The sequence below is a fragment of the Bufo gargarizans genome, chromosome 4 (genome assembly GCF_014858855.1).
Source record: "Bufo gargarizans isolate SCDJY-AF-19 chromosome 4, ASM1485885v1, whole genome shotgun sequence".
Taxonomy (NCBI): Eukaryota; Metazoa; Chordata; class Amphibia; order Anura; family Bufonidae; genus Bufo; species Bufo gargarizans.
This window is the reverse complement of record NC_058083.1, coordinates 106,518,864-106,533,678: the sequence shown is the minus strand read 5'-3', so window position 1 is coordinate 106,533,678 and position 14,815 is coordinate 106,518,864. Positions and strand designations below refer to the sequence as shown.

Genomic DNA, 14,815 nt, shown 5'->3' with positions numbered 1-14,815 from the left:
TGACCACAGCAGCCAATTACTGGACTTGTGCCATACATTCAAGCATCACCACTGGAGCCAGTGACTTCCTATAGTGGTCACATATAAGTACAGCAAAGTAGACAAAGACAAAAGAGACCACTGGGGATTTAACATGTGAGTTATGTTTATTTTATTATTATTGTTATTATTTTTAATTTTGACACACGTGCTGCTTTTAGGCTACCCCTTTAATATTAATATGATATCACTAGCTAATAAGAACTTATTGGCACCTAAGTCATAGTGCTGATGTGTCACAAATCGTAGCACTTCATCCATACACCAGACTTATACTACTGTATATAGTAATTAAAATGACCTTTTCTTCCTCTATTACTAGCACATTCTGCCTCAACCTCTACTGTACGATGAAGGTGTGCTTGGTCCTGCCCCTCCATACAGTCAGTTTGATGCACCTCCAGTAAGTCACTAAGAGATCTTTTCTGACAGGTTTGGTATGACATAGGGCCTCAGTACGACAGCATTAGTACATAGTAATCTCACCAGTAAAATCAAGTATTTCTATCCACCATTGCCTTTTCATATAAGGCGTGACTGCTTTATGAAGATACAATAGTCATGTCTTAAGAAAGGTGTTCAGTGTAGCTCACCTCAGCAGACAACTGAAGGAAACCTTGTCAGCTGGTTATTGTCTTTATGGCCCTAGCCATCAGCTGCCCATAGACACAAAACACGTTTCATAAAAAGCAAAAAGTCAAAAAATATCAATTATACCACTGCTCACAACTGCCAACTCCAGAAGAAGGAGTTGTGTGGATAAGTAGGTACATACCCCCAAAACTAAGCCCCAGGCCTCCAAGGGGGGCATTTATCATCCCCTGTACACCAGAAAACTTGCATCAAAAAGTCACAACCTTTGGCCCAGAATTCTGTGACTTTTAGGGAATTTAGAGCCCTGCTTGCAATTTTCCAAAAAGTGGGTAAAGCAGGGTAGGGAATGGGTGCTGCGTGTGTGTGAGGGGGTTGGCTATAGACATCCCAATCCTCCCAACATATTTATTATACTCTATACAAGGAAGTTTCGGCGCACTGATTTCAGTTTTGGAATACGGATCTGCTGAGATGCCCTATAATAATTAAGAGGCGTGTACCTCTTAATGTGGTGCGTATGATGCCAATGGGGTATCGATTAATAAATCCCCCAAAACTTTAAACACATGGGGGGAATTTATCAAGTTTGTACAACAGAAAACTGGTGTACAAAAGTCAGACATTTTGGCTCAAGTGCTGTTTTGCACCAAAATTTTTGACTTTTTGCCATTTTGCACCTCACTCGCCACTTTTGAAAGGCGAGTTAAAAATGGTAATGGTTTAGTATGGTAATGAGTTTCTAGACAGATTTATCATTGTGACTTTTTGAAAAAAGTCACAATAAAAATTGCAAAAGCAAACCAGCTGGAGGGGTGGCATAGAAAAGGTGGCATTTTTAGACAAATTTATGACACCTCATACGATTTTTTATAATTTTGTCTTCATTTTCTCTCTGAGTGGAATCAAAACTGATTTAAAAAAGTTGGATCTTGATACATTCCCCCATGGTTTAAAGGGAAGAGGTCATCAGATTTACACTGCCATAACCACAGGTCCCCATAAAAAAAACTTCAGGATTTCAGCGAAAATTTTATAGTTTTAAAAAAGAGCTGGGGATTGGGAGAAGGGTCTTTTGGGTGCTCCCCTCAGGCTAAGCTTGATTGACTCGCTATACGCAACCATGAGTCTGCTGACAGTTTCCAGGGGCAAGATTTTATATTTATAATATTGTTGTCCTTATGTAGTCCTGTAAATCACTCACTCAGCAGGGAACCCAGCCCAAAAAGGGTGAGCTCACTAGAAAACAGGGGAGATAGGATAGGTACTACAGTAGAGCCAGTAGGCATGCTAATACAAGCAATATAAGGTTGTCTATTTTGCCCTGTATTATATTGCTGCCTATGGCTACCTGACACCTACAGTCACCTTAGAAATAATTCATTATCCAGACAGGACACATCCAACTTGTATGACCCATCTTTCTACTATCAGTAGATCTTGGGAAGGTTTTGCCTGCCTAGCAATATTAGATTATTGGCAGATTTCCTCAAAATTGGGAAGATCCACCAATATAATTCTCATTCTAATGTAGAAATATTGCTGTCAAATTGATAAAACTCTAACTTTTCATTGTGTCTGCGTAGTAATGTTCTAACCTTACTTGTGTATTATTACCAGCCGTACGGCTATGACCAGTATCCTGGGGGCTATCCAGTTCAGGGATCTCAAGTCATCTATACAAGGGATGGACAGGCATATGCTTCCTACCCCTATCCTCCACAAGGTAAGTTGAAAACACCATTAGAAACATTTTTTCACTTTTGCTTTTAGACCAGAGGTTTCTGGTGACTTTTGCTTATGTGACTTCACTGTCTCCCTCTAGGAGTAAAAGTTGCACAATGTCAGGCTACCTGTGATATTCACAGGTATATATAAAGACACAGAGATTGTGGTAATTACATGGTTTTTCTGCACACATGATATAGTAAGCTTTACATGTAATTGACAATATCACATTTGTCATGTTAAAATCATGCAAGGTACCATCATCAATAATTTACCATACAACATAAGACTGCAAGAAAAAATTCACTGTAGCACATTATTTTATACTCTGCATAAAGGTTGAGTGCGTTGAGTATCTTGTACTGATTCTGAGTAACAGCGTGTATTAAAATCTGGTTCAGTCCAGAGCTACATATACAATTCTATAGGCTTTGGGCTCACATCACCCAGCATTCCCTCATTGGTCAGTGTCTGGTTGTGAAGTTACGCTTCAGACATTCTGAGGAGCTATTATGGTGAACCTAAACTTTAAAGGGAGCCCGTCTACTACTAAACGACTTCCAGTGCTTGGTAGGGCTCTTGTCAATATGTTCACATATATCTCTATATGGCCTCTTCATTACCAGGAAAAATAACCTTTATTCTGTGTGTAAATTAGGTGGGAAGTGCCCCAAGGGTGGCCCCAATTCTGCAAGTGCTATGGGTCTTGCTAAGCCTGCTTACACTTCCCTCCTTGCCTTTATTCAGGAGCTGGAGAAGAAATAATGGCACAAAAGGTGCTCCATAGAGCAGGAGCGCTTTCTGGAACAATGACAGGGTGATAGATCACTGTCTATCATCTGACAAGCTCATGCCAGCCCAACAGAAAAAGTTTCTACTTGAAGGGATTTCTTTCACTCTACACAACAACATCTTTGAATTCCAAGGAACTCTATGCCTGCAAACGAGAGGCTGCTCCATGGGCATACACTTTGCATATGCGCTGGCCCCCAAGGGATGAGTGAAAAGGCAGGGTGGCTGTTCCTTGCTCCAGTGTTCTCCCAGGCTGGGAAGTGCAGTGCATGGAAGGGCACAACCCTTCTTTTTCTCAGGGCACTAGATTTTGGAGTCTCCTGCCTGGTGGTGGCTGGGGTGCCCTTAATGTTAGGTGAGCAACAGGGTGAAAGGTAGAACAGAGGAGTTGGATCGGATATGGAGTCTAATGACCAGGCTGGCATGATTATAGTAAATAAAAGTAAAAGAAAGTCTCTCTTTTACTGAATAAATTATGGGAGTCACTGTGCAAATACCAGCAGTAGGCTGTGTATAGAGATGCTATGATGGTAGAGCTCCTTGAGTGTTTTTCTGCAGATACATGCAATCCTTTTAAATGACAAAAGGTGTGCAAATGCTCTCAATATTATTCTGCAATGCCCAGTTACGGGGTGCAGTTCTAGATCAGATGGCCAGTCTGGCTCAGTAGTGTGGCATAAGCCCGAAGCAATATAACCCAAACCATGTGCAGTAAATTCTAAAGTCATATTCTTATGTTACCTTCACTGTATCTGTCCAAGAGCTGTCCCTTTATGGTATTAAACTTTCTGTAATACTTCAGTGCTTCATTTCCTCAGAGGTTGGTTCTTAGCAAAGTTGCTTTTCTGGCAGATTTAACTTACAGGGAAGGAGTCTTCCTGGAGAAGAATTACTTTTCTCCTGCTTCAGCTTGTCTGGCTTACACACACATACATTTCCTCATTCTAGGCTGACCTGCCAGGAACTCCCTAACCAGGGAGTGATGCCTGCCCACTATCCAGCAACAAACACTAAGAACTACCAGTTATCTATTTCCTACCCATATACATAGCCTTTTGGTAGTGCATATTTAGCAGTGGAGCCACCCATTCAGTGAAGGTGTGCAGTAAACCAGTGTGCTTCTTCACCGGAGGAACTCAAGTGCAAAACAATACAGGCAAGGCACTAAGCTGGCTTCTCCAGTCTCTTCCTGGGCAGAAGGTTTGGTGCTGAGAAAAGGCCTGAGCTAGTTGTCCCTCTAGCTCTCAGATAGCCAGTACCCTGGCCAAATGCTGGTGACCCAGGGTCTGTGGCTCAGTAGTCCAGCTGGATCCTTGGTCACAGTGCTGGTGACCCAGGGTCTGTAGCTCAGCATCCCTTTCTCGGCGTCTTTTGCTCACTCATGCAGTCTGGCAGAGTCTCTTCTTCTAAGCACTGATCCCTAACTGCAGACAACTAGGGGCTCTAACTGCTCTCCCTATATACAATTTCTAGCAGAACCAGAACCTTCTAGTGGGAGGGGTGGAGTGAAGAAACACAACCCAAATAGATACAATGTTACAATTTTCATCTGTCATAGACTTGCATTAGAATAATCGTTAATGGGAATGACAAAAACAAGTCTTTAGACATAATAACATAGCTAAACCTGACATCCAAAATGGTCAGTCTGTCTGGTTTTGGTGGTAAACAAGTCTGGCTTTTTCCCTCTAAAACATATTCTTCTTTATTTGCAGAAATTATAAGGTTCTAATTATTAGCTAGAAAGTCCCAAAAGTGCCATGCAAATGAACAGGATATACAGTATATCACAACAAATATATGAAATGTAGTTATACAGTATTAAACAATATAAGTCAGTGCAAGTTAACCCTTTAACCACTTAAGGACCACAGGTTTATACCCCCCTAGTGACCAGGCCCTTTTTTACAAATCGGCACTCCACAACTTTAGCGGTTTATTGCTCGGTCATGCAACTTACCACCCAAATGAATTTTACCTCCTTTTCTTCTCACTAATGGAGCTTTCATTTGGTGGTATTTTATTGCCGCTGACATTTTTACTTTTTTTGTTATTAATCAAAATTTAACGATTTTTTTTGCAAAAAAATGACATTTTTCACTTTCAGCTGTAAAATTTTGCAAAAAAAAAACGACATCCATATATACATTTTTCGCCAAATTTATTGTTCTACATGTCTTTGATAAAAAAAAAAATGTTTGGGCAAAAAAAAATGGTTTGGGTAAAAGTTATAGCATTTGCAAACTATGGTACAAAAATGTGAATTTCCGCTTTTTGAAACAGCTCTGACTTTCTGAGCACCTGTCATGTTTCCTGAGGTTCTACAATGCCCAAACAGTAGAAAAACCCCACAAATGACCCCATTTTGGAAAGTAGACACCCTAAGGTATTCGCTGATGGGCATAGTGAGTTCATAGAACTTTTTATTTTTTGTCACAAGTTAGCGGAAAATGATGATGATTTTATTTTTTTCTTACAAAGTCTCATATTCCACTAACTTGCGACAAAAAATAAAAAATTCTAAAAACTTGCCATGCCCCTCACGGAATACCTTGGGGTGTCTTCTTTCCAAAATGGGGTCACTTGTGGCGTAGTTATACTGCCCTGGCAATTTAGGGGCCCAAATGTGTAAGAAGTACCTTGCAATCAAAATCTGTAAAAAATGGCCGGTGAAATCCGAAAGGTGCACTTTGCAATATGTGCCCCTTTGCCCACCTTGGCAGCAAAAAAGTGTCACACATGTGGTATCGCCGTACTCAGGAGAAGTTGGGGAATGTGTTTTGGGGTGTCATTTTACATATACCCATGCTGGGTGAGAGAAATATCTTGGCAAAAGACAACTTTTCCCATTTTTTTATACAAAGTTGGCATTTGACCAAGATATTTTTCTCACCCAGCATGGGTATATGTAAAATGACACCCCAAAACACATTCCCCAACTTCTCCTGAGTACGGCGATACCACATGTGTGACACTTTTTTGCAGCCTAGATGCGCAAAGGGGCCCAAATTCCTTTTAGGAGGGCATTTTTAGACATTTGGATCCCAGACTTCTTCTCACACTTTCGGGCCCCTAAAAAGCCAGGGCAGTATAAATACCCCACATGTGACCCCACTTTGGAAAGAAGACACCCCAAGGTATTCAATGAGGGGCCTGGCGAGTTCCTAGAATTTTTTTTTTTTTTTGCATAAGTTAGCGGATATTGATTTTTTTTTGTTTTTTTCCTCACAAAGTCTCACTTTCCGCTAACTTAGGACAAAAATTTCAATCTTTCATGGACTCAATATGCCCCTCACGGAATACCTTGGGGTGTCTTCTTTCCGAAATGGGGTCACATGTGGGGTATTTATACTGCCCTGGCTTTTTAGGGGCCCTAAAGCGTGAGAAGAAGTCTGGGATCCAAATGTCTAAAAATGTTTACGCATTTGGATTCCGTGAGGGGTACGGTGAGTTCATGTGAGATTTTATTTTTTGACACAAGTTAGTGGAATATGAGACTTTGTAAGAAAAAAGAAAAACAAACAAAAAATTTCCGCTAACTTGTGCCAAAAAAAATGTCTGAATGGAGCCTTACCAGGGGGGGGGGGGGGGGTGATCAATGACAGGGGGGTGATCAATGACAGGGGGGTGATCACCCATATAGACTCCCTGATCACCCCCCTGTCACTGATCACCCCCCCTGTAAGGCTCCATTCAGACATCCGCATGATTTTTACGGATCCATGGATACATGGATCGGATCCACAGAACGCATGCGGACGTCTGAATGGAGCCTTACAGGGGGGTTATCAATGACAGGGGGTGATCAGGGTAATCAGGGTGATCACCCCCCTGTCACTGATCACCCCCCCTGTAAGGCTCCATTCAGACATCCGCATGATTTTTTACGGATCCATGGATACATGGATCGGATCCACAAAACGCATGCGGACGTCTGAATGGAGCCTTACAGGGGGGTTATCAATGACAGGGGGTGATCAGGGTAATCAGGGTGATCACCCCCCTGTCACTGATCACCCCCCCTGTAAAGCTCCATTCAGACATCCGCATGATTTTTTACGGATCCATGGATACATGTATCGGATCCACAGAACGCATGCGGACGTCTGAATGGAGCCTTACAGGGGGGTTATCAATGACAGGGGGTGATCAGGGTAATCAGGGTGATCACCCCCCTGTCACTGATCACCCCCCCTGTAAAGCTCCATTCAGACATCCGCATGATTTTTTACGGATCCATGGATACATGTATCGGATCCACAGAACGCATGCGAACGTCTGAATGGAGCCTTACAGGGGGGGTTATCAATGACAGGGGGTGATCAGGGTAATCAGGGTGATCACCCCCCTGTCACTGATCACCCCCCCTGTAAGGCTCCATTCAGACATCCGCATGATTTTTTACGGATCCATGGATACATGGATTGGATCCACAAAACGCATGCGGACGTCTGAATGGAGCCTTACAGGGGGGTTATCAATGACAGGGGGTGATCAGGGTAATCAGGGTGATCACCCCCCTGTCACTGATCACCCCCCCTGTAAGGCTCCATTCAGACATCCGCATGTGTTTTGTGGATCCGATCCATGTATCCATGGATCCGTAAAAAATCATGCGGATGTCTGAATGGAGCCTTACAGGGGGGGTGATCAATGACAGGGGGTGATCAGGGAGTGTATATGGGTGATCACCCGCCTGTCATTGATCACCCCCCTGTCATTGATCACCCCCCTGTAAGGCTCCATTCAGACATCCGCATGATTTTTTACGGATCCATGGATCGGATCCACAAAACGCATGCTGACGTCTAAATAGAGCCTTACAGGGGGGTTATCAATGACAGGGGGTGATCAGGGTAATCAGGGTGATCACCCCCCTGTCACTGATCACCCCCCCTGTAAGGCTCCATTCAGACATCCGCATGATTTTTTACGGATCCATGGATACATGGATCGGATCCACAAAACGCATGCTGACGTCTGAATGGAGCCTTACAGGGGGGTTATCAATGACAGGGGGTGATCAGGGTAATCACCCCCCTGTCACTGATCACCCCCCCTGTAAGGCTCCATTCAGACATCCGCATGATTTTTTACGGATCCATGGATCGGATCCACAAAACGCATGCGGACGTCTGAATGGAGCCTTACAGGGGGGTTATCAATGACAGGGGGGTGATCACCCGCCTGTCATTGATCACCCCCTGTAAGGCTCCATTCAGACGTCCGCATGTGTTTTGCGGATCCGATCCATGTATCCATGGATCCGTAAAAATCATGCGGACGTCTGAATGGAGCCTTACAGGGAAGTGATCAATGACAGGGGGTGATCAGGGAGTGTATATGGGTGATCACCCGCCTGTCATTGATCACCCCCCTGTAAGGCTCCATTCAGACGTCCGTATGCTTTTTGCGGATCCGATCCATGTATCCGTGGATCCGTAAAAATCATACGGACGTCTGAACGGAGCCTGACAGGGGGGGTGATCAATGACAGGGCGGTGATCAATGACAGGGGGTGATCAGGGAGTGTATATGGGTGATCACCCGCCTGTCATTGATCACCCCCCTGTAAGGCTCCATTCAGACGTCCGTATGCTTTTTGCGGATCCGATCCATGTATCCGTGGATCCGTAAAAATCATGCGGACGTCTGAACGGAGCCTGACAGGGGGGGTGATCAATGACAGGGTGGTGATCAATGACAGGGGGGTGATCAGGGAGTTTATATGGGGTGATCAGGGGTTTATAAGGGGTTAATAAGTGACGGGGGGGGGGTGTAGTGTAGTGTTTGGTGCGACTGTACTGACCTACCTGAGTCCTCTGGTGGTCGATCCTAACAAAAGGGACCACCAGAGGACCAGGTAGGAGGTATATTAGACGCTGTTATGAAAACAGCGTCTAATATACCTGTTAGGGGTTAAAAAATTCGGATCTCCAGCCTGCCAGCGAGCGATCGCCGCTGGCAGGCTGGAGATCCACTTGCTTACCTTCAGTTCCTGTGAGCGCGCGCGCCTGTGTGCGCGCGTTCACAGGAAATCTCGGCTCACGCGAGATGACGCCAATCGGCGTTAGCGTAGCCTGGGAGCGCCGCAGAGATGACGCCTTTCGGCGTTAGAGTAGCGGTAAGTGGTTAAAGTGCAGTAGGGTAAGGAGTTGATGACTTGGCAAAGGGAAAATAGGGGCAAATTTCCACAAACGTTCAGACTTCAAAGTACCCCTGCTCCAGGGCACTACAATAGTGCACACTACCCCCCCCTGGTTAAAAAATATACCCTACAACTTGTTATGGAACAGGAAAAGGTGAGATTTTTATATAGTGTGGTGGGAAAATATTCAATAAAACGTATAATTTATACATTTAAATATTTGCTCTTTTTGAGCTTAGGAGGCTCATTTGATCGATGTATCAGTGATTGATAGCATTCTCTGGCATAAGTGCATATACAGAAATAGCTGTCAGTCACTCATAAGATGGTCCCCATGTACTAACGAGCTCAGAAAGAGCAGAGACTTAAACTGATTTTCTCACTTCAGCAAATGTTATTTATCAGGTAGATAAAGTTAATGCAAGCCACTTACTAATGTATTGTGATTGTCCACATTGCCTCATTTGCTGGCTGTATTCACTTTTCCATCACATTATACACTGGTCATTTACAGGAGTCACGACCACCCTGTAATCCAGCAGCAGTGGGTGTGTTAGCACACTATAGGAAAAAGCACCCGCCTCTCTGGTGGCTGGAATTGTGGGAGTGCACATAGGCTGGCACTGTTTCCTATAGTGTACAAGCACGGACATCATTGTGGGGTGGTCGTATTTAACCCCTGGATACGAGTAGTGTTTAATGTGATGGAAAAATGATCCAGCCAGCAAAGGAAGCAATATGAACAATTGCAGTATATTAGTAAGTGACTTGTATTTACTTAATCTACATGATAAATGCCATTTGCTGAAGTGAGACAACATAAATTCCAGGTTTTGCTGAATCTTTATAAGCAAAACTATATATAAATCTGCTCAGCTCGTCCTGCTCTATAAAATGCTGCCTGCAGATAGCATCGCATTTCATGGTAAAAGGTTCCCTTTAAAGGCTATGTACAACTTTGGAGGCATTGTTTCTTTTATAATTATCGCATTGAACTAATTTTGAGCTAAAAATCGTTTTTTTATTTGGTATTTATTACAAATATGGAATCCTTTTTCTGTACAGGGCTGAGATGCTCTAGTAGGAAGATATGAATTTTCTCTCTGCTCCATTGGCCAGCTAATCTGACAGGCTCCTTATCTCCGACATTATAGTCACCCATTATAGCTCAGTTCTTAGCTTACTGATAATAATGTGGCTTAAAGGGAACCTGTCATCAGGATTTTGGCCATAGAGCTGGGGACATGGGCTGCTAGATGACCGCTAGCACATCACAATACCCAGTCCCCATAGCTCTCTGTGCTTTTATTGTGTTAAAAAAACGTTTTTATCCATATGCAAATGAACCTCATATGTGTCCTGTATCCGGAGATGAGTCCAGCGCAAAGGAGCCCAGCACCGCCCCGTGTCCTCCGAATCTCCTCCTTGCTGGCTGATGTCACAGAGCTGGAGCGCCGAAATCTCGCGATGCGCGAGCTAACGCATACGCAGTGTCGGCATCATGTTCATTCCCTGTGCTGGCATCAGCACAGGGAATGAACTATGCATGTGCTAGCTCGCGCATCGCGAGATTTCGGCGCTCCAGCTCTGTGACGTCAGCCAGCAAGGAGGAGATTCGGAGGATGCGGGGCGGTGCTGGGCTCCTTTCCGCTGGACTCATCTCCGGATACAGGACACATATGAGGTTCATTTGCATATGGATCAAAACGTTTTTTTAACACAATAAAAGCACACAGAGCTATGGGGACTGGGTATTGCGGATGTGCTAGCGGCCATCTAGCAGCCCATGTCCCCAGCTCTATGGCCAAAATCCTGGTGACAGGTTCCCTTTAAATAAGTGTTTATGACCTTTCAATAGTTTAGAGATAAGGGTTATTAGATGACCATGAAAAAAGTATGATCCACGCAGCTTTAAAGTTAACCCTTTTTGACAGAAAGGCTCAATATTTTAATAAAGACCAATTGAAAAAATGATTTTTAGCCCAAAATGAGTAAAATACAACCATAAAAAAATGCATCAGAAGGTGTACATAGCCTTTAAGGATATAAGCATTTATATGTTGTAGATTAGAATTACTAGTAAAATAGAGTGGTGACCAAGGTGTGATTGCCAAAGATGAAAGCCAAATGAAAAATACGGCATGCTGGTCTTTATTACATCCTCCTCTAAAATCCATTGTCAGTGGTCAGTGGCAGTCTTTACCACCATGCAAACCATGAAAATGCATGGGGCAACAGAGGTCAGGGGCCCCCTGCTGTAGGTCCACTTTAAGTGTAGGGCTAATGGTGCATCTGCACCGCCATCTCAGGACACAAGTACAGTTGAATACAATTGTGAAGCTCCACCATTCACCCTGTGACCAGTGGTTTGGCGCTGGTAGGCATGATGAAATGAAGTCATTGTGCTTGCTGTACCTAGCTGCCAGACAGGCTAGATCAGATCTGCACTAAAAGATCTGCTCCATCCATGATGGGAATGTGGGCTAAGTGAGCAGTCATGTTGGAGATACTAAAGAGGCACAATATTCTGTTCAGGGCAAATAAGACAGCATCATATACGAGGGCATTATTCTGTGATAGGGGCGCATGATGGGGCATTACCCTGTAATGGGGACATAATATTGTGTGAGGAGCACTTTAAGAGGCATCATGCTATGTGAAGAGCCCCAGAAATGTCAAATCCACCCCCTGTCAGTGTTCTACCCATGATCCTAAATACCATCTAATGTTCCCTCTGGAATCAAGGAAGAAAACCAGTAAGTTAAGAGTTGATACAGTTCTGTTCTGACAGTGCACAGCATTTCTTTCACTTACTTTGTCTTTCTTACCCCTCCAGGACAAGGAGCTGCTAATCACATCATCATCAGAGAGAGATACTATGACAATGATGGAGACCTGGCTATGGGAATGTTGGCCGGAGCAGCTACCGGCATGGCTCTCGGCTCTCTCTTCTGGGGATTTTAGCTACAATATGCATCTCAAAGCTTTAATTTAGGACATTTTAAAACTGTACTGTTTGCACAGAATGACTAATGTACTAGCTCAGGTACTACTATTTCATGTCAGCTTTACATATGTACAATAATTATGCCGATAAAACAGGAATCAGAGGAAGGGACTTTTTCGTATGATAGTTTATTTGTAGCTTGTAATATGAAATTGACTTTTAGTGCTTTGAATCCAGTAGACTGAGGGGTTACAAGTTTTTCATGGTAAGCGTAAATTCACACAGGATGAACGTGCTGTAGATTTGCGCCAGGAATATCTGCAGGGGAATATAGTAGCAGGCAAGTAGATGTGATTTTTACCAAATTTCATCCGCATGTTGCAGAAATTTTCACCATGGAAATTGCTTTGTGTTGCAGATTGTTAGATGTGCAGCATGACAGTACCAAGCAAGCACCACTTATTCCCATCTTCATGATACCCAGAAACGTGAATGACTGTCACACACGGACTGTGTCAGTCCCCTTGGCCTCATCCCGGAACTAACTTTGCCCCTCGCTGTGCCCCAATCTGAAGCCATGCCTTCCCGAGTGATTCCCCCACCTGTATCCAATCCACATGATTTAATGCTCATATGCTGCTGTAGCTTTCCCTGCTGATTTGCTGTGTACGTTTCAAATCCAATCCCTAAGGGCTCATGCACACGACAATATCTATTTTGCGGTCAGTAAAAAACAGATCTGCATAAAATACGGTTGATGTCCGTGTGCATTCCGTATTTTGCAGAACGGAACAGCTGGCCCCTAATAGAACTGTTCTAATCCTTGTCCGTAATGCGGACAATAATAGGACATGTTCTATTTCTCTGCGGAACGGACATACGAAAACGGACACGGAGTAACTTCCATTTTTTTTCGCGGACCCATTGAAATGAATGGTCCCACATATGGTCCACAAAAAAAATGGAATGTACAGGAAAGAAAATACATTTGTGTGCATGAGCCCTTACACTGTAGAATGCAGCCCCATGATACATGACTGCATTCACATCCATACTGGGAGAACGAGCTACACACATTGGGGTAGATTTATCAAACCTGGCGTAAAGGAAAACGGGCTTAGTGATCTATAGCAACCAATCAGATCCACCTTTCATTTTTCCTTAGTTTGGAAAATGAGAGGTGGAATCTATTTGCTAAACAGCAAATCTCCTCCACTGACTTCTATGCTCACCGCTTGGCCCCCTGATAGCTGCAGATATGGATACAGACATGTAATAAAACACATCCACATCATCTGAAGTCTTAAGGATCGATGAATTCTAGATCTTTGGGCTGTGGATCCAAAATAAACTTTTAACGTGTATTGTACCTAGTCCAGGAGACACGTGTTAAGGGGAAAGGCATTAGTATACATTACTTATACATTACACTTTACAAGAAGCACAGCTATTCCCTGCTTGGTGCTGCATCTCTGCAGTAAAAGGATCACCAGTAAGCATGTGCTGGTACAGCAGCCTGTATTCTGCGAATATAGCGCCCATAGGAGCTGCTGCATTTCCCTCACGTTACATAAATGAGCATACTACTCACAGAATACAGGCAACCATAAACAGCAAATAGGGAATGCTCTTGATGCCTTTCAAACTGTTCATGTTGTGTAACGCTTGTCATTAACAAGTCAGGAATTTCTTGTGCTTCATTTCTAGACACGGCTGATAATACAGATTAAACTGAAAGCTGAGGAAAGACAGAGACACGTCTTAGAATAGAAACACACACTACGCTTTCTCTTCTTTGTTCCATATTGTAATATGACATACATGAAATGCTATTTATTTCACAGATAAAAAGTCTAATATGATTGTGAGCCCCATTGGGGACAGTGTGATGCAAAGTCTGTAAAGCGCTGTGGAATGTGTCAGCGCTATATAAGAGCGTAAAATAAATAAATGTGCATAACAGATCATCTACATTTATCAAGTTACAAAGTATACATTCTGAGAATAAAAAATATTAGGGGTTCTTTATTGAGACCGGAGTTTTAGACGCCGGTCCTAATACCCCTTTCTGCTGGTGGGGGCTGCGCCAAAGTTATGTAGAGGCGCCGCCCTCTACACAACTTCAGCGTATCCACCGCCTGTCTAAATGGACGCCAGCTCCCTTGCTGGTGTAGATTCAGACCATTTTCTACACCTAAAACAGGTGTAGAAAATGATAAATGAGACGGGCCTGCCGGCCCGCCCCCCTTTTTTAGACCTGGCGTGAGTAGAGAAAAGTTGCAGATTGCGGCACAATTAACCTTTGCGCCAGTTATACTCCAAAAATTGGTGTATATCTGATAATAAAGAAACCCATTCAGTTTTCAGTACTCTACTGGATTTTTTTATATTATGGGGTCGCGGTCACAGTACACGTGCAAGTCACTCTGCAATGCCATTCATTTCCATGCTAGCGCTGCTTCACTGGGATTCCACTGGGCGACAGCACCATGTAGCTGAACCGTTAGGCCTCTTTCACACGGGCATCCTGGATTTGCTCCACATGCGTCGCGTGCGGATTGCGGAAAACC

At 43.6% G+C, this 14,815-nt stretch overlaps 1 protein-coding gene across 2 annotated transcripts in view; it reads left to right on the top strand.

Moving 5' to 3' along the window:
* PLEKHB2 (pleckstrin homology domain containing B2) overlaps positions 1–13,127 on the top strand; it is a 63,138-nt gene extending 50,011 nt beyond the window's left edge. For both annotated transcript variants that reach the window (XM_044290174.1, XM_044290173.1), the window contains exons 6-8: positions 362–442; positions 2,251–2,356; positions 12,135–13,127. In XM_044290174.1, coding sequence (XP_044146109.1) covers positions 362–442; positions 2,251–2,356; positions 12,135–12,262 — 315 coding nt within the window. In that variant the 3' untranslated portion in view covers positions 12,263–13,127. The remainder of the gene's footprint in view (positions 1–361; positions 443–2,250; positions 2,357–12,134) is intronic.
* The last annotated feature ends 1,688 nt before the right edge of the window (positions 13,128–14,815 follow it).